The 19521-nt window shown below is 41.8% G+C and overlaps 2 protein-coding genes across 2 annotated transcripts in view; one reads left to right on the forward strand and one right to left on the reverse strand.

Annotated features, from left to right (window-relative positions):
• SYTL5 (synaptotagmin like 5) overlaps nucleotides 1-15975 on the forward strand; it is a 61109-nt gene extending 45134 nt beyond the window's left edge. The window contains exons 18-21 of the mRNA XM_065741569.1: nucleotides 4499-4605; nucleotides 5725-5826; nucleotides 6280-6433; nucleotides 14578-15975. The gene's annotated coding sequence lies outside the window, so the exon portion shown is untranslated. The remainder of the gene's footprint in view (nucleotides 1-4498; nucleotides 4606-5724; nucleotides 5827-6279; nucleotides 6434-14577) is intronic.
• SRPX (sushi repeat containing protein X-linked) overlaps nucleotides 7202-19521 on the reverse strand; it is a 36687-nt gene continuing 24367 nt past the window's right edge. The window contains exons 3-10 of the mRNA XM_065740847.1: nucleotides 18087-18278; nucleotides 17324-17500; nucleotides 12423-12549; nucleotides 11824-11945; nucleotides 11059-11238; nucleotides 10469-10602; nucleotides 9881-10002; nucleotides 7202-7724 (exon numbers count right to left, since the gene is read on the reverse strand). Of these exons, the coding sequence (XP_065596919.1) occupies nucleotides 7544-7724; nucleotides 9881-10002; nucleotides 10469-10602; nucleotides 11059-11238; nucleotides 11824-11945; nucleotides 12423-12549; nucleotides 17324-17500; nucleotides 18087-18278 (1235 nt within the window). The 3' untranslated portion in view covers nucleotides 7202-7543. The remainder of the gene's footprint in view (nucleotides 7725-9880; nucleotides 10003-10468; nucleotides 10603-11058; nucleotides 11239-11823; nucleotides 11946-12422; nucleotides 12550-17323; nucleotides 17501-18086; nucleotides 18279-19521) is intronic.

A 19521-nucleotide genomic window follows, 5' to 3' on the forward strand; every position in this document is an offset into this window, starting at 1 on the left:
TCAGGAAAACAGACTTCATTTTCCTTCTCCATCTGTTCTTCTTTTCCTTCTGCAGCCCTGCTCAAACTGGGCAGTGAAGCAAGCTCAGCACAGGCTTAGTCTGCTTCTCATCTTATGCTGCAGATGTTGCGAGCTGATAAAAGAGAGCACAAATATCAAGCACACACATTTCATGATCTTTCCTTTGTCATTATAGTCTTTCTTTCAATATTAGATTTTTTTTTTTGTATCTGCATCCTCAAAGGGAAGTCAAACCTTACCTTTGGCACCAAAGCTCCTATTTATTGCTCCACATGCCAGCTGAGCGTGGAGGCACAAGCTTGTTTTTTCACTTGCTTCAAGTTCCTTTAAGAAGATAAATCTTGTTAAATCTAAAGACAATGATTGTTCAGGATAATAAAATTCCAGGTAGGGTTAGTGAGGAACTGTGGGCAGTCTGATGGGTTGTTTTTGTTTCATTTTGGTGTCGGAACTAGGAAAATAGTGACACAAAAAATCTACCAAGTTGGACCTTTTTCTCTCACCAAATTGAAAACTTTAAAATAATTGGGAACTGAACCAAGCCTCTTACTAAGCCTCTTATTTAAAATAGAGTATAAGGATTTCCCTAATTTTGAAGGGTATTTTCTAACCTTCTGAGTTCTAGGATTGTAGCTAAATCTAGCTTTGCTTTGCATGAAAGGAGTCTATGTTCTACTACTTCAGCTTCTGCCCGCTTTAAATAAGATCTGAGAATGGGAAGAGATTATGAGATAAGTAGATTCATCTAGAAAGCATCACCTGACTCATATAGCTTTTGGAAGGGCCAACATTTTTGCTCTGAGCCTGCATCTAAAAGTGTAGGCCAGGCTATGAATAGTCTCTATGTGTCAACTGCAGTTCATTGTATAAGGGGAACAGTTTAAGTGGGAATTTAATTCAGCCGAGGCAGTGAGTATTGATGGCCATTGATGGGATTTGGAGTAGTGCAGTGAAATTACCTCCTAGGTTAGCAGCAGTGATTCTGCATTATGGTAATATACAGTGCATATCATACTCTGCCTCAGATTAGCCTCATGGAGATGAGGACAAGATGTTGAACTGCAGATGTGATTTCTTGTTTCCAAGATATTGAAGTAAATGGCCTATAACTGTGTGTCACCACGTACTGTGTTTTACCAGGCTGAGCAGAAATACAGGAAGCCAGGAGCCAGGCTAAAGCCTTCTGTATTTATGTTTGTGGAATTGAAGGTTGTAAAATGCAAAGGGACCAACGCAAATGAGGAGATGTTACAAATGGAAGGAAAATGAATGCTCATCCATCTCTGAGAATAGATTTGCAGGGAAAGAACTCCATTAGGAGGGTTCTCCAACAAGAGATCCTTCCTCAGTGGCAGTCAGCCCTTAAATGAGGTCTAAGAGGGGTTGAGCCTGGCTCTACCCCTTCCAGTCATACAGGTGAATTGCCTTCACTTGTGCTCCCAGGGCTGACTGGGTCTTCCCTTCAGGTGCTCAATCGGTGTTTCAGGCTGTGACTTAGCAGTCCCCATACAAAAGTGCATGGATGGTTTATTTAAGACTAATTTTAAGGAGAAAAGAGTCAGTTTTAACATTGATTCATAAACTCCCATCTTGAGTAATCAGACACAGGAGAGCTGATGTTTTGAAACTATTTCTCCATACGGACTTGAATAACTAAAGATGCTTCAGTGGAAAAGAAATTTTCTCTACAGTGTTTTTTGAAGATGTGAAATATGATTCATTCTACTAGTGGTGTAATTACAAGGCTTTCATCACTGTCTTTCCCCCCTTGACGCTTGATTCTGAGTGTTTGACCCATTAAGGCAAAATAAAAGTACAACTTGGGCTGTAAAACTTCATGTGAAGACAGTAAACACTTCCCTAGACAGTGCAGTTATTGCCAGAATCCATCAGGAAGAGCTGATGCTGAGGTCTGTCCAAGCCTGCCATCAGACTTGATTATCCAAACCCGTTCTCTGGTTGTTTCTCTACTCTACTTATTAGTTACACAGGGACTTCAGGATTCTAAAAGTCAGCGATCTTTCTTGCAAGTTTAGATGCTAAAATCAGTTCAGATGGCCTCTCCTTCTCCTCCATAACATTACCATTGAGCGTCCACTGGCACTAATTGATAAGATGAGGTAACATGAGGGTGACATAGAGGCTAGCATTGTTTTGGCTTTACAAGAGGTATGCACATTGCCCAACTTCAGGCATGTAAAGCTTGTGGTTTGCTCAAGTCAATGAAAATGAAGCCCGAGTCCTGTTTCCATGACTGTCTCACACAGGACAGTAAGGATTGTACCTGAAGCTTTGCAGGATTCTTCCCTTCAGTTCAGCAGTGCCCACCAGGAAATTGTTCAAGATTTTGCCAGTTAGTCAAACTATGACTCCATGTTCCACCTCAACATTTATCTCCAGTACCCAGAAGGAGGCAGTGTTAAGGGATAGTTTACGCTCATCTGTGTGAGGTAAAAACTGAAACTGCCCTTTCTTAGCATACAGTATTGATTTTCAGCAATGACAGAAATAGCCATCTCTTGAGAGATGGTATGTGCACTTCGTAAAAATCTTTTTTTTTTCTTTTTCTTTTGATACAGTTGGTTATTAATAACAGATGGTTATTATTTATTTTTAAATGTAGAAATATGGACATTAGAGGACCTTAAGAGAAATGGTGGTAAGAACATGTGATTAAATCCAAAATTGGATGCAGGCTTTTATTTGCAGAGATGTTTTTTTTAACCTTAACTTAGTATGAGGCACAGAGAATCGTGCTCACAGAGCCCTACCACTACATCCTGTGAATTTCCTGCCTGGTGATTTCACGTTTGCAGATACTGTTTGATAAGTGATAGTAAGACAGTGTTATTATACTGTGTATATTGACACTGAAAAGCAAGTTGAGATTCACTTTCATAGGAGTTTCTTAGGTTGCTTTTGAGACTCACCCCTGCTGCATCACGGCCCTCTATGTAGAATTGCTATTTCAACAGTTCTGCTCTGTGGCAATAACCTACCTGTGGCACTAATGCTCTTGAAAGTTGGGTGTGTATTTTTGAGGGTTGCTGTAATCGCTGGGGTTTGCTTAAAGCCAAATGTAGTCGTCTGATGCAGCAAATTGAGAATGCCACATAACCCTGTTGCTACCTTTGTTCAGCTTAAAAATCTGTTGCTCACTGGTTATTCTGCTGGATGTGAACAGCAGTAGCAGTAAGTGGCATTGCAGTATGGTTAAGTTCTGACCAAGTTTAGATAAAGCATTTCCTGCCCAGAACTTTTTTTGTGCAGTGCACTGTACATTTGGTTTTGTGGACAGAAGTGGCTGGTAATGCATTTGCAGTTGTTGTCAAGAGTATTGTTCTGTCTTTTACCATTAAAAGTATGGAATGTTGCTGAGTTCCTGTCTCTTGTAAAATAAGTTATAGTGAACTATAAAAATGTCTGTTAGGGATATTTGGTTATCTCACTGAGGTAAACTCATTATTCACTACCTATAAATGAAGAAATGTTAGAGGTAGGATTGCACTGATAGTCTTTGTCTTCTGTTCTAGAGCTTGCATATCTTTAATGCTTATTTTTGTTTCACATGCATTGCACCCATTTAATATCTAAGAAAATAGGAAATGCTGTGTTCTTTTCTCCTCTGCTAGACTGTTATTTTACCTGTGCCTTAACGCTGTGCATTCAGTTCCTCCCATGTCTCCAGATCTCTTCCCTGACCCCCTAGTTCAAAGTGCTGCCCACCTGAAAAATCCAGGTACGTTCAAAACACAACTTCTCTGTAATTAACGTTCCTGGTATCTTAAGATAAAAGGCACAAAACCTCTTTGATTATTCTAACTCGGAACTGAGTCATGCTCACTCCAACTTAACCTCTCAGTGTGGAGGTCTGTTCACCTCCTTTGAGTGTGCCAGTTTCCCAGTTGTTACCTCGTACCATTTGCTTTCATTAATTACGATATGCAGTGTGACTCAGACTCTTAGGTAAGTACTGAGCTGTAATACAATGCCATGCTGCAGTCATTCAGCATGGGGCTGCCAGGCTCAGGGCTGCTGTCATCAGAGCTGTGGGGCTTTCCTAGAAGGAATGGTCTGAACTTCAAGACTGGGGACATGCAACTTTCATCTCTTCCTCTGCAGATGCAGGTGGGTATGGTGTGTGCAATGGCAGGGAGTCTCCTCATCAAACACACAGATTCTTGTGGTCTGGGGGATATTCAGGCCCTTTAGAGAATTGTCTGGGGCTCCTGAGAAAGTGGTTTTGTTGCAAAAGATGTTGCGTGATTGAATTTTCAGTTCCAAGATGATGGACACCTTTTGATTGTTGAGATCACATACAAAACCAAGACATAGCTCCAGACTGATGTAGGTGCCTCCAGCCCACAGCTGGATGCCTACTGTGATCTGTCACTTCTGGAGCAGGAGAGGAAAAGAGGATACTCACTGCAGGTTGTGCTGCCTCTAATCCTCCCCACCCAGTTTGTGCTTTTAACAGGATTTGCATTTTGACAGCAGTGGTCGGTAGGATTAGCAGCTATGCCAAGAAAAGCCTTGATGGAAGTCCAAGGAAGAGTCCAGCCTGCATGATCATAAGGGAGGCAGGTAAATTTTCTGTTAAGCATTTTTTAATCATTCCTTTTTTACTTTTAAAAAAAATGTAATAGTGTAGTTACTGCGCCTTGCTTACACAATGTGATTTGTTCTAGAATCAAAAGCCTGTATGATGGATTACTGGAATACATCTGAATATTTAGAATGTATTTGGACACACAAATGCTGGGTTAAAACCAGTAGTACTAAGTCTCATTCGAACTTTCTTCTCCCAAATGGCAAATCTACTGCATCCCTGCAGACCATACCTGGATGGCAATGACTCCAGGTCAGAGATAGCATGTGCTGTTAGTCAGCCTCCTGTTCCTTCCCACAAAAATGTACCAAAGAAAATGCCAGTAAACTTGAGTATTTAATCATGAGAAGCTTTTCCTAATCACAGGATTTTAGCAGATGTTCTGTGTAGAGCTATAACTGGTAAGCTGATCACTCATGCACTCCCATCCACTTGAGTCAATTTCCTGTAGAGGACTGGTGATTGCAATCACTTTCCTGGCTGTAGCAATCGTCAAGCTCCACTCTTATTCACCCAGGCATGAAAGATGGCTGCAAGCGCTGATTCTGCACCTAAAATGGAGCAGCAGCAGATTGGATCTGCAGAAATAGAATGAGCAGACCCCAGAATTTATATATATATTATTATGTATATAAAATAAATAATATATTTATTATATATTTGAAAAAATCCTAGGAAAGCAGTTGATGTGCTTTTTGACTGAGTAAAGGGGCTGGTGAAATAACCTGTCCCCCTGTGCATTCATTTCACGTGTACAGATGTCAAAGCACCTGTGGCCACAGCAGTATGTACACAGATGTGTCCTTGGCCTGCTGGTTCTGCAGGTGACACTTAAGGCATGAAGTGACTTGGTGTGCCATGTTTTACTTTCCATAACCACCACTGTCCTTCAAACAGGAAAGAAAACAACTGTACCCATCAGCATGCTGCTGGCTCGCCTTGCTCCTGTTACAGTTGATCCAGGGTGACTTTTTGGTTTGTGTAGGTTTGGAACAGAAATGCTGTTTATTTCTATGATTTAGTCACCCAAGCTGTCCTTGCATCTTGGAAACACTTGGCCATCTCATTCAATTCAAGGCTTCCTGCTCCTCCAGGTGCCCATTCTCACAAACCTGGCAGTACCACCTGCAGCATGCACCTGAATGCAGTCTTTGCCTTGGCTGTGCCACGCTGTCATGCCTGCTCTTGAGTGTTTGGTTAAGGCTCCTCTCCATCTCAGAAGCAGCCCATCTTCTCCACTCACTTTAGTGCTCCTGCACTTCAGTCTACCATTAGTTTGTGCTAGCTACTGTCAACGTGAACACTTTGCCTTACAGTCAAACAAGCATCTAGCAGAAAGAAAAAGGGCCACGCTCTGAATGAGCAGCACAGACATGGGGATGCTGTTTAGGCACGTGACACTTTAAACAAGTAAGTATCCAAAGCTGTAACTCACACTTTTCAACACTTCTCACTCCTTTTGGGTCTGTATTCTTTGTGCACAATATAAATTGTTTGCAGAAGATGGGCAAGATTGTGGGTATAAAAAAAAACCTAAAGAACTACATCCATTTATTTATTTATTTTTTGCCCCCAGACATTTCATTAAGCAGTGATTTTTTTTTGTTAAGTAAGTGTTAAGTGATGAGCTGCAAAGAATATTTTCACAGATCTGGAAATGATGAATCCTTAATGTAGTTTCCCTGTTGGGAATGTTCCACTGCCATCAGCCTGGCAGCCCAAGCAGACTCTGGGATGAAAAGGGAAAGAAATCTGTTAATCCAACTCATTGGACATGAAACACCAGGAAGAGATGTATTCCAGGTAAGAGCATGTCTTTCTATCTAGCATATGGCCTTTAGCAATCATCACTTGTTTTCTATGTTGCTCACTGTTCTGTTATCAAATTCCTTCTGGCAATGACTCCCATGCTCCTGCCATCAGCTATTCTCTTCTGGTACTGCTGAAAACAGTTACTTGTGTCACCTTTACTTTATGCTTTGTCTCTGTGATGGATCTTATTATAATGGACCTGACGTAAAACCACAAGTCTTGTGGGTAACGGCTGAGGGAGCTGGGATTGTTCAGTCTGGAGAAGAGGATCAGGGAGACCTTATCGCTCTTTGCAACCACCTGAAAGGAGGTCGGGGTGGGTTAGGTGGGTGTTGGCATTTTCTCCCAGGTAACAGCGATAGGATGAAAGGGAAAGGCCTCAAGTTGTGCCAGGAGAGGTTCAGATTGGATATCGGGGAGAATTTCTTCTCAGGAAGAGCAGTGAGGCAGTGGCACAGGCTGCCCAGGGAGGTGGTGCAGTCACTGTCCCTGGAGGTGTTCAGAAACCATACGGATGTGGCACTGGGGGACGTGGTCAGTGATGGTTGGACTCAACAGATGGTATTAGAGGTCTTTCTTTTGCAGCCTTAATGATTATCTTCTGTTGAAAGACACTGCTGGGTTGCTGTACACTTGTAGCACAGACATTAACCTCTGATTTAAATTGTTGGTGGAAAGGTATTTTGATCCAAGTCTTAAGATAATCTCTAACTAGATTATAGCTGAGAGGAATTTTAGAGCACTATTTGTTTGCAAAACAATATTTTATTAATAAAAGACTTATAAACTGTAAGAAAGAAACCTCAATTTTACACTGAATGAAAAATCCAAAATAAACCCCAGGAAATGTACCTCAGTTCTTTGATATCTGTACAAGAAGTTCTATTGGGTAGTAATCCTACATACACATTTCTCTAAAGATACTCTTGGAAAGTACAAAAAAGCATCATGCATACACCCATGCAGAGGAGCAGCACAGACATAACAATACACACAACAAATCTGTACATCAGTGATTAAGAAGCCATGCTTTGTGTAGCACCAAGGGAAGAATTATGTGGATAAAAAATTCACTGGCAATGCAAGCCTTGCAATTCTGAATTAGGGACATGACTGGCCAATTTCTGCTTGTAGTTTCATCTCTTCTTTTCTCAAGGGAAAATTGTCAATAAGTGCAAAGAGCTCAGCTGGTGTTGCTGGGAAAGGATAGCGTTCCTTGTCCATTCCGTGCTTGTCCATCACCACAATGTTGAAATTATAATGAGGGATCCTCAGCAACAGCCTATCCCAAGAGCAAAAGGAAATGAGACAAAAAAGTGCTGTAGGTATCGACTGAAAAAAAAACCAAACAACCCAAACCATTCTATGATATGATTCTATAACTGAGATGGAGCTAAAGAGTTGCAGGTAGATTATTCTTTGCTGCCAGGTAGTATAAAAACTCGTTAAGAAGAAGCAGAACAAAATGTTTGGAGTTGGTTCTCATAGCTTTCTGCTAGTAACTAATTTACCTGACAGTAACTCCAATTTAGGAGACCAAAAGCCACCACACTACTCAGGGCCGAGTCCTTTCCTTCACACTGGTAAAATGGGTCATTTAAGCTTCTCTAGAAATGTGACAGTAACAAAAGTATATCCTTGATGTTCAGTTGATCTTTGGCTTGGAGGACTAATGAGTTAGAAGCTTCCCAGACATGCAGACAGTCAATATCACTGCTGTGGGGAAAGTAAGTTCAAGCATCTGTGAAGGAATGGGGCCAGGACAGGAGGGTCTGTAGGGCACTGGATGGCAGTAAGGTTGTGAAACGTAAGAGCTGAACTTCCTGTGCCTTCCAAAAGGTTTCATTATTCTTGGTGTTGTAAAAATTACAGAGCTTGGCTACTGCTTGCAAACTAAAATCATGTTTGGAGCTAAGTTGTGGTGATAGGGGAGGTAGGGATGGCAGTTGCATATGGAAAATGCTTACCCAAACTCCTGAGTTTGGGAAAGTGTTAACTAGGGTGATTGTGACTGGTTATTTTACTGAGTGCTAATGCTGGACAGCATCTCTATTCAAGATTCTTAAGGGTGTTTCACTTGGATCTAAGTGTCTTCCTGGCCTGGAATGCTATCTCATGCTGTGGTGGTAGCAGTCTCTAGGAAAAAAAAAAAATCAAACTGTAAACTATCTAACTTCCACTGAGTGGAGGGCAGGTTGTAAAGTACATCAGTTTCTGAAGTTGAAGGTTGAGGCAAGGAGCAGAAGGATGGAGGAAGAGGCATGTTATCAGAGCTAGATTTGTACAGAGCCAAAAGAAAACTACTTCAATTAACTTTAATGTAAGTATTATATGTGTTGTTTTTTTATGTTATTTTTAAAGGAAAAAGAAGCTAGTTATATCTTTTCTTGTGAAAGAATACTGCTTTTTTTTCCAATCCAAAAAACCTCTCAGACTTGTCAGAAGACTGAGAAAAGAACATTTTTTCTTGGCCTCAATTAGAACTCACACCATTTTCTCAGGTTTATCACAGAAGATGCTGCCTGAAATACTCCTGGACTTCTTTCCTAAATTACTACCACTTACCCTGCCAAATAGGCCTTCATTTTTGGCTCTTCCTCTCCCCAGGCAGTGCTGACACTTGAAATCTCCCTTTCAAGTGAAAACTGACTCCCTGCCAGTCCGAAACCAAGTCAAAACAGTTCAGACACCTCAGTAAAATTGATGAGTCAGGCTGAGATCATTTGCCTTTTGAAATGCTGTCCATGTCATATCTGCATCTGGGACTTCAAAGAGCACCCCACTGCTTCCATTCTGGCCTGGCCATAGCCTCCAGCAGTGATGCACAGAAGATGGGCTTGCGATGCTGCCTGGGGCAATCCCTGCCCAGTGGTTGCAGGTGGCTGGGATGGCATCAGATCAATTCCAGCACAATACAAATGTGTTTGTAACAAGTGTTTCCAGTGATAGTACCCCAAAACATAAAGAAATAACATCCCTCCATCCCTGGAGGTGCTCGTGGCCAGGTTGGATGGGGCCCTGGGCAGCCTGAACTGCTGGGGGGCAGCACTGCCCATGGCCAGGTTTGGGGTGGGTGTGCTTGGAGGTCCCTTCCAACCCAAACCATTCTGTGATTCTATGATAAAGGGATACACAGAGAACTCATCTGAATTAGCATCGTTCGCTGAGCAAAGGAAGTTTGACAGCACTCCCCAGCCCATTTAAATAGGAAACACACTCCCCAGATCATAAATCCAAATGCTCAGGAATTTTCAGTAGCTACTGCAAGTTAGTAGAGAGCAAGTTAATTCTGAAACTTACTTATGAACATCTACCTACTTTCCAGTGTCTAGCTAAGTACAGCACAAGATGTCTATTTGGATAATAAGATGCAGGAATTCAAAAGCAATATATTATATATGCCACAGCACACATAACAGCAGTCAAACCTTACTTTACCTGAGTTGCAGTGCAAGTGAAGGGGGCAGCAGCTTTACACCTATCCTTCCTATCTGCGCTGGGAAGATACCAACCAATTCAACAACAGTAACATGTCGGAGGTCTAAGCCACACTGTGCTGGCTGGAAGGGTTGAGAGAACGAAGAGATGGGTTAGCCATCTGAGTGCAAGCAGTTGGTTGCTCAGAGTGTGCTGTGAGCATACACAAAGAATCCAAACTTCTCAAGTTAGTGGGATGGTTCAAGTTAGAATGAGTTCAGGGGCTATTAAATGATGGATTCTTATCTACTCTAAGAACACCACCACACAATGGTGAGAGGATGAAAGAGGGACAGAACTACCTGGATTGAATAACTGGTCAGTCAGGGGCAGAACAATCCAGAACAGAGTTGAAATAGAAAGCAGGGAGATGTTTAAACTCAGGCATACATAAAAAGAATTAATCCAGAACCACTTCTGCCAGATACTCTTCTGGCTAAAATGTAATAGCTGAAATTGGCTGGTTTATACCAACTGTAGAGCTTATCCTACCACGTGTCTAAAGAAAAAAAGTAGCTACAGCCCCCTGCAACCCACCCTGTGTTTTACCTGCAGCATTCCCAACTGCATCCTGTAGAAGAAGTTAGCTGCAGTAGGAGTTGAAATAATTAGCAGTCTCCGCTTCTCATAAAATTGATCCAGAAGAGCAGCTGCAGTCCTCACATTCACATTAATATTCATGGCTAGAATTAAATTTAAAAGAAAAGTTATAGGGAATACTAAAAACAGATATATTTCTCTAAAAGGACAAATGTTTCATACCAGAAGCACAGGAACAAGAGAATAATAAAGAAGATACAGCTGAAATAGTGGCCTCATTGAAGCCAACTATTTTATCTTAAGCTGTATTCTGGCTTACAAAATGGTTTGATTGTGTAAGTGATATTTTGGATTAAGATCTGGGCTGCAACACACTATCAGTTGTAGGGCACCATCATTATCCCAGGAAAGAACAGCCAAAGTTGGCACACTCTTTAGATCCAAGTGTGAATTGGCAAGGAACATAAAGATGTTTTTTTATCTGAAGGGCACTAAAGTTTGTAGCTGTATTTGACCCCAAGCCTCTTCCCCAGTTCTCATTTCCATGAGAGCTATTGTTCTCGCAGCCCTTTCAGTAAAGCAGCGAAATACTCACTTACGTGCACAGGTTGGCTCTACTCCTGACCACCCCAAATTGTACTGGCACACTCTGGCTGGGCTTCCTTGCAGCTCATAGCCTCCAATGCAGGAAAATTCACATGTAGCACCATAGTTATTCCCATCACCGGAGCACTTGATGTAGCCATTATCTGGAGCATTTAACTTCACACAGCGCCTGACTTTAAGACAGACAAGACATGGAAGGCAGGGTAGGAATCACAGCCGACAGAATACCAATATGGAAGAAGTTAAAGTCAAGTATGTAAAGAACTGACTAAACAAAAGCTCTTCTTAGTATCATTTTCAAACTAAACCAATGCAGGTATTGAGGTGTGTGTGTGTGTCATTGTGATATATGGTAACTAATGGCCAAAGAACAGAAAGAGATCTTGTCTCCATAGATTCAACTGTAGACTTCAAGACCTGAACTTCTGAAAAGGCAACTCTTCTTGACAGATATGAGGCACAGCTGAAAAACTCCTTCAGCTACTTGATTCAGCAGCTGACATCCTCAATGTTATGGAGCAGGATGGATCACTAGAGCCTTTCCTTAACTTGCAGCATGCCAGGTAGGCACCCTGCTGTGGGGTCTGGCCATCAGGGACTCAAGCAAGATGGTACACTCAGTTGCATAGTCAGTATCAACTTTAAATACACGTGTGCATATGCATAGACAAATACTGAGATAGGGACATTTCTAAAACTGCCTACTAAGCCAGGTGCAGATCAGTAACTGTATTTGTAGTGCAAAACATCATCCTTACCTCTGACTTTAACAAGGAATTTGCAAGTGCCCTTATTTTCAGCTCTGTCATACACAGTATACTGGATTTTGTGGTCACCTTCTGGAAAATGTGACCCTGGAGGCAGGCCTTTCAAAATAACACTAAAACAGGAGATAAAATGGGACAGACAGACATAAATTCACTGGTATTTTCCTACTGCTAACATTTTAAAAGCCTAAAGAGTGAAGTCTGGAGCATGGTGAGCTTGTCTGGCTATGCTACATGGATGAATAATGAGAACAAGCACAGGAAGAAGCTGCATAGCAGAGACTAGGTCAGTCATACATGCTGCCATCAGCCCCACTCTTTAACAAAAAAGATCCTGTCCCATTGACAAAATGAGAGCAGACCAGTCAGGGCCTGCTTGCTTCTTATAAGATAGCTTATAGTGTAGCTAAGCATCACATAATGCCCAAAAGAACCTGAGCTTCCATTTCTTTATACAAGTAAAAAATCGAGATGGCTCATCCTTCTATTTCTTTTCTTCCATAAGTAATCTCCAGCCAAGACTATAGAGTTACTCCTCTGACAAGTCTACACGGGATATTTCCCACAGCCTTCTACAGATTTCTACCTACTCTGTCAAAATCCCATCAGCGGTGTCCCTTCCCTCCGGGGTATCCCAGAACACTCTGGCCGTCAACTTGTTGGGCTCCGCAGTTTTCTCCTTCACACTTGGGCACTGGATTCTCGGAGGTTCTGTATCTGTTGAAATAAACCTCAGAGAAATGGGCACCTTTACATCTGTTTGAGCTGCTCATTTTCTTCACAGCCACCACCCTGCTGTCAGAGTAACCTCAGGCCGTGTTCAGCTGGCCTCTTCAACACCAGAGCTGATCCAACCAACGCAGGTAGGGCCTGTGCGTCTCACCTTTATGTAACCAGAGCAATGATGACAATGATTTTGATCCTCACCATCCCTTCCCCCTTCCATCCCCCCCCCCAAAAAAAAGCCTAATGGAAACTTAACTGTATGTGCATTTATTTGTATAGTCACCAATTAAACTGCATTTAGCTTTGAACTGTAAAGAAGAATGCTTAAGATGGTACCCACAGAGCATGGACCTTAGTTTAACTGCTCTGCCTCTTGTTGTGCATCTGTGCAGTGGCTACTGTGATTAAGTACATTTGTTAAGTACTGAACATAGATCTGTCTCTGCATGTTAACTTTGCATATTATAACTTTTCCTGCAGCAGCAGCAAAAGAGAAATAACGTAAGACTGACAAAATTGTCATTTCTGCAGAGAATTACTGCTGCATTTTATCAAGTAATTCTTATAATAATGCCTTACAGGTAATAAATGAATAATAAAGTAGATCAAGTAAGTTTTGAAAGCTTGATTAACTACTACCAGAACATTGTGACTATTATTCAGGAAGAAGAGAACAGTAGTGATGATAAAGAATCCTGACACTGGATAAAGGTGACACATAACTGCCTGTCTTTCTTTGCTATTGCTACCACATCAGCACACCAAGTCCAAGCACCAGAACAATCATTAAAACACCACCTTTAATTACTTAGTCTCAGGTTTTTTTTATCACCCTCTGAGGTATGCACAAAAATAGATGATACTAAATCCATGAAGCCACATTTAAAAATAAGCAATGAGATAGAATTGCTCTTTACCTGCAAGTAGACAACGATCCCTAAAAAGCTGCTCAAATTTAAAGGGTGGCAGGCCTCGATTTTTCATTTGCATGAAAAACACATGCAAAATCTGTCCCTTTCTATTAAAAATAAATAAATAAATGAGAAAAGGTTTAGGTCTTTATAAAGCAAGAATTACATAGAACAACACTACAGACCTTCATATACTAAAGCAACACACAGTATTTTCTACCAGTTTAATGAGGGTAAGCACAGCCCTGCTATACTCCCTTGAAACTTTAAGAGTATTTCAGGAGCTTGACGACCTCTAAAGCTGGCTTCTGTTTGTTTTGTTTTTTTGTAAGGGTATTACTTCAACCCTGAACGCTTTGGTGAGACATTTCACAGCAGCTCTGCCCTCCTCTACAAAGCTACACTGCTCTTACTAACCCACTACTAAATTAAGGTGAAAACTAACAAGACTAACCAGATTTCACAAAGCCTACTTCTGTGCCTGTGAGTTTGCTGTGGCTACAGCACAGCACCGTGGTACTGACAGTATAAATTAAATTAATATAGTGATGGAACAAAAGTCAGAATGGCATTTAAGACCCAATGCTTTAAGCACTTCATTCATTCAAAAGCTCATTCCATTATTTAGCACAGAGCAGACCGGCTGGCATGAACAAGCTCAGACTTCCATATCATAAAGACAAACAGCACGGTTACAGCAGGAGCAAAACCAGCAGGCAACTTTTGGAGGAAGCCATAAGACTGCTGACTGCTGGGGAGGATTCAGCAGAGGGGAAAAGAGACTCTGGAAGCTGCGGATTGTCACAGTCTCTCTTCATAGCATGTACTCCTGGGCAAGCTTGGAGGCAGGATGCTTTGCAGGGTACTCTGCCCCCATATGGCTGTTCTTAACGCTTTTACTGCAGTGTCACTGCTGAAAGAGTGACAACACTTCAAACTGATTTATTTAAGCTGAGTAGCAGGGCTGTGTATTTAATGGATGAATCTTGCCAGGAAGGTTTACATGGTAGGCTGGGAAACTGAATTTCCACCAAAAAAAAAATTTGGAGCTATTCAGCCACAACTCTTATGTTCTTGTCAACTGTTGCTTTTCTTGGCTTCCCAGCAGCAACTGGTATGCTGCCCCATGCTCAGAAGTGGTGCTGCAGAAATCACAGAATATCTAAAGCTGGAAGGGACCCATTAGCACCATTGAGTCCAGCTCCTGGCTCTACACAGGATCACCCAAAAATCAGGTGTGTCCAGACCTTTCTTGAACTCCAGCAGCTTGGGGCTGTGACCACTTAAGTCAGGAGGTGTGACAGGAGTGGCCATATTAACAATATCAACAACAAAATGTAAAAAGCTTGCTGACTATATTTCCCATACTCTGCTATTTGCTTGTGGGGATGACAAGGGGACTTAGCAGGACAGAAGAAGTGGTACTACTGAATGGACAGTGCTCATTCAGGAGTCCATGTGGCATAGGCAGTCGGTCCGTTGTTGCATACTGTTTTTGGTGCTTGATGGCCGGAAGCTAATTCAAAACATTATTCTGTGTCAAAAACATAAAGAGATGAACAGACTGGAAATCATGAAAGGGTGAATGAAAAACACTGTTCTGCCCTTCTCAAGGCAATGCTCTGTATTTCAAAACATCCATTATCACTGACTGTATAATTAATGACTCAGAGTGCAAAGCTTGTTTCAAACATCAGTAGTTGAAAGCTGTTAGTTAACCACCTATCAGTACAATCTTCCTAGGATGTGAAAAGAATGAGTTAGCATGGTGACAGCCATTTACCACAACCTCCGCTACAAAATCAGCAGGAAATGAAACCTTCATTGAAGGAAAAAAAGAAGTGACATTTCATTTTTCAATCTTCTAGAGGAAAATCCCTATTTCAGTCTGTATTACAGTGAATTAAAGATGTAATAGAAAAATAACTCAAGTGAACATTGGCATTTTTAGCTAACTGAACCAGCTATACATCGAGTTTATTCCTTCAGTTCAGCATCACGAAGAACATTATTCCTCTTACAAGAAGGAGAGGGGATGAGCTGCTTTGTTAGAAGTTAATATCCACTGTCTGTAAGAGCTTCCGCAAGCAACTGCTAAAACACACCTAATTTTCTTGAAGGAAAACAGTGTATCTTTTTCATCCTTCTAATGATTACCTCTGTCAACAACAATACTTGTCTGATCCTACACTGATCTTCTATATTGCTGTGAGCTCTAAGTATTTTTGTGCAAAATCACTAAGCAGTGCAATTACAAGTTTAGAGGAAACCCCCTATGTTTTCAACAGTTACAAATTCAGCTCTGTGGTAATTCTGCCACACTTGATGCCAGTACCTCCAGTGTCCCCAGACCTCTTTGCTACCCAGTGATATGAAATTTACACATAATCACAGGCATTGGCTGGTAACATCCCTACTGAATCAGAACTGAAGAATATCCTGAGTTTAAATGGACCCATAGGTCCTTTCACATGAGGAAGAACAGCTGCTCAGCTGGTTCTCTTCTGAACCACACTAAGGTACATGTGTTAATCAGACTGCATTATGCTGTGAAGGTCATGGCTGGTCACAAAGAATTTCTTCCCTACCCATCAAGAGGTCAGAGGGTAATCAACAACTTGCTAACTGCTTAACTTGCTATGCACATGCAAAAACAGTGTACACAGTAGGTTTGAAAAAGTCTTCTCCATACTATGTGGTATTATCAAAACTTACTGTGTTACTTTGAACTTGCAATCATATCCTGTGCAACAGCCAACCTGCATTTTTGGAATAAAAAAAAGGTGCAGAAGTGCTATCATAGCTTCTCTTATTTTTGCCTAAGATAAACTTGCTTACTTTCTACAATGCAAGACAGCATCTTCAGCAATAAGCACACTGATACCAAAAACAGATGAGGTTCTGAAAGTGCCGGGAAATAGAGAAAAAATTTTATGATTCCCAAACTTAAAAGGATTTGCTTTTTTTCCCCCTCCACCCACACCACAGAGGACATTTTGTAAACAAAAATGGCACCATAAACAGGCTGGACCTAGGCAGCAGGATTATTCATACAGTTGTACAACAAGTAACAGGAAAACTAAAAAAAAAACCTCCAAATATAAAACCACAGTGGAGAGACTCCAAACCTATTTACTAACCCAGAGTAAGCAACAGGCACTCTGAGAAAAACCAAGATACCATACACAAAAAAACACTGAGCATAAATATCCTACCACCCACAAGCTCAGATTACCGGTAGCCAAGTCAGATGGCTAAACAAGTGCTTTCCTTTGTGGGTGGCTGCTGAACATTCCCAGAAAGAAGAAGAGCAGCTGAGACTTCACTGCCTATCTGCCGAATCTCATTAATAGGAAGAAAAGTTAATTTGATATTTGTTTCTGTACTGTTTGATTTATGGATATAAAATCAATTTTACTAGCTGAGATTCCCAGGAGACTGGTGAATATATAATGGAAATCGCTGGCAAAACTCACGTGAAATAGGTGGAAACTTAAACTAGCTCTCTGTAGTCACCAGCACGATGACTACAATCCATTCATATTCTGATATCTGGGTATAGCTGTGAGACTGTGATACCAAGACACAAAAGCAAGAGGGGAGGTCAGAAAAAAGGGTCAGTTCCCAACCTGGCCATGGAACTATCACAATGCAGACAGAGCATCCTACTTGGAGGCCCTGGCACAGCTGCCCAGAGAAGCTGTGGTGCCCTGTCCCTGGAGGTGCTCAAGGCCAGGTTGGATGGGGCCCTGGGCAGCCTGAGCTGCTGGGGGGCAGCCCTGCCCATGGCACGGGTTGGGGTGGGTGGGCTTTGAGGTCCCTTCTAGCCGAAACTGTTCTGAGGTTCTACTTACCCACACAGGAAGCTGGCCGGCCACTCCAAGCTTTGCTGTCCATGCATGTCACTATGCGGTCACCTTTCAGCTGGTACCCTGGGGAGCAGTAGTACTCACACCTGGAGCCAAAGTAGGCACCATCCAAGCACTTGAAGCCCCCGTTAGTTGGCATGGAGAGTGTGGGGCAGCGCTTCTCTAGGATAGAGAACAGAGAGCTCTGGAAACCTGTTACTCACCCTTAGAATAACAACTGAGGTACTGAAGAGAAATAAAGGTACAGCTACCAAGCAAATCCTCAAATGAAGTTTTTGTACTTTTCTTATTTATTTATCACCTTTCAAATTTAACTTTACGCACGCATATTCCCAATGCAACATTTATAAGAGAGAGAGACAGCACGTACCCATCTTACATTTTACTGCAAGAGCCCACTTAAACACCTGATAAAAACTGCATCAGCTTACAAAATCCACAATGGACAATATTCTAAAGAAGTTTTAAGGCTCTTTTCATAAAACTCTTCCTACAAATAAAAATCCCACGCTTGTAAAATGTTGTCCTCTTTGCCCTCCATTTCACTTGCAATACTTATCACACCACGTACTACTGCAAGACCTTCAGGTGACAAGCCTGTCTATGCAGCCCAGCATACTGCCAATGATTAGAACAAAATAACCACCAAAGACGACTGTTTCATCTTCTTAGCGCTTCACACTCACAGGTTTCAGCTGCACTGAGTTCAAAAATGAGCAGAGCCCCTACTGCATTTTGTGCTACTTACGTTTGCACAGCACTTTCCCAGACCAGCGTTTGCTTGACTGACAGATGAGCTGCTGAGGGCCATGCAGTTCATAGCCTTTTTGACAACGAATATCACATCTTGTCCCCAGTACGTTCTTGTAATATTCCCCTTGAGGTGTCCTGCAGTTTGCATAACCGTGTTTCACCTTAATGGGAGAGCACCATGGTGTTTCTAGCACAGAGGATGACAACAACAACAAAATGCATATAGTACTTCACAAAACATAAAAGGTCAGACACAAATGCAAAAGCATTTCCTTCATACAAGGTCACAGAGAAGAAACAAAAAAAATATACGACATTTAAAAAGTCACTGATACTGAAGAGTGAAGAAGTTAACAGCACAGCAAGGGGAACTCAGTACTTTGGCATCAACAGGTCAGGTCTTCAAAGACTAGTGTCTCTTTTTTATTACAAACATTAGAGATCGTAGCAAATACACTGGGGCAGGAGGCACTGGATTTTTCTGTCCATGGAATAAGTGTGCCACCCTGTGGATGCTTTGATGACAGACAGACCTTTCTCCCCTTGTTTTTAAACTGAGACATCTAAGGTGGAGACAAAAGTTTGCATTGGTGACTGACTGGGTCTGGCTGTAGCTGTAATCTTTGCAACATGTAGCTCTCCTGCTGCCCACTGAAACAAATTCTGCACAGTGACTTGTGCAGTACTAGATTGCCCTGGGTGAACTTTGCAACAGTCCAACCTCTACAACATTTAGAAAGGATGCCAACTCCCTAAAACTGCATTACCAATATACCAAGCCTGTACGCATACATACTCCACACACCAGAACAACCACTCAGGGTTTAAGTTTGGCTCCAGTTTTGAAATATTAATTTCCAAGTTGGCACCCTGAGTTAAAGCTGCACTGAAAAGCATGCTGCACCCTTACGGCCCTCAGTGGAAATGTTCACAAATTTATTGGTTCACTAACATAAAATAGGCTTCTACCACCAAAGCTGGGAGAATCACTGCCATGGTTAAACCTAAAGGCAAGTGGCCAATCCTGCAAATTCACTGAAGAGCTCTCAAAATATATCTAAACATATTCTGCTCTTCTTGGTAGCAGTTTTCAGGGTTCAAGTGCAACGCGTGCATTTAGGCACAACACACGTATCAGACAGCACTAAAACCTGTACCTCTTCCTGTCAAATCCTTCAGAGAATGTCAGCGCTCATTTACGATTATACACATAGCATACACACACAAAAAAGGAACATTCTTCACCTCAAAAATGGGGGGAAACACCACCTTTCCCTAAAAACAAGGAAACATGGCCCAGAATACAAGAACTGCCTTCTCGCTGCTCCTGGATGCAGGACAGCGGCATGGCTGCATCTGCCAAATGAGAGGAAAGATGGAGTCGAGCTGGGACTTGGTGGCTACTGCTTCTGCCAAAGTTGTGGGAAAAA

This window comes from Cyrtonyx montezumae, unplaced genomic scaffold (assembly GCF_038088225.1).
Source record: "Cyrtonyx montezumae isolate F1298 unplaced genomic scaffold, pur_monq_1.0 scaffold_3, whole genome shotgun sequence".
Classification (NCBI taxonomy): domain Eukaryota; kingdom Metazoa; phylum Chordata; class Aves; order Galliformes; family Odontophoridae; genus Cyrtonyx; species Cyrtonyx montezumae.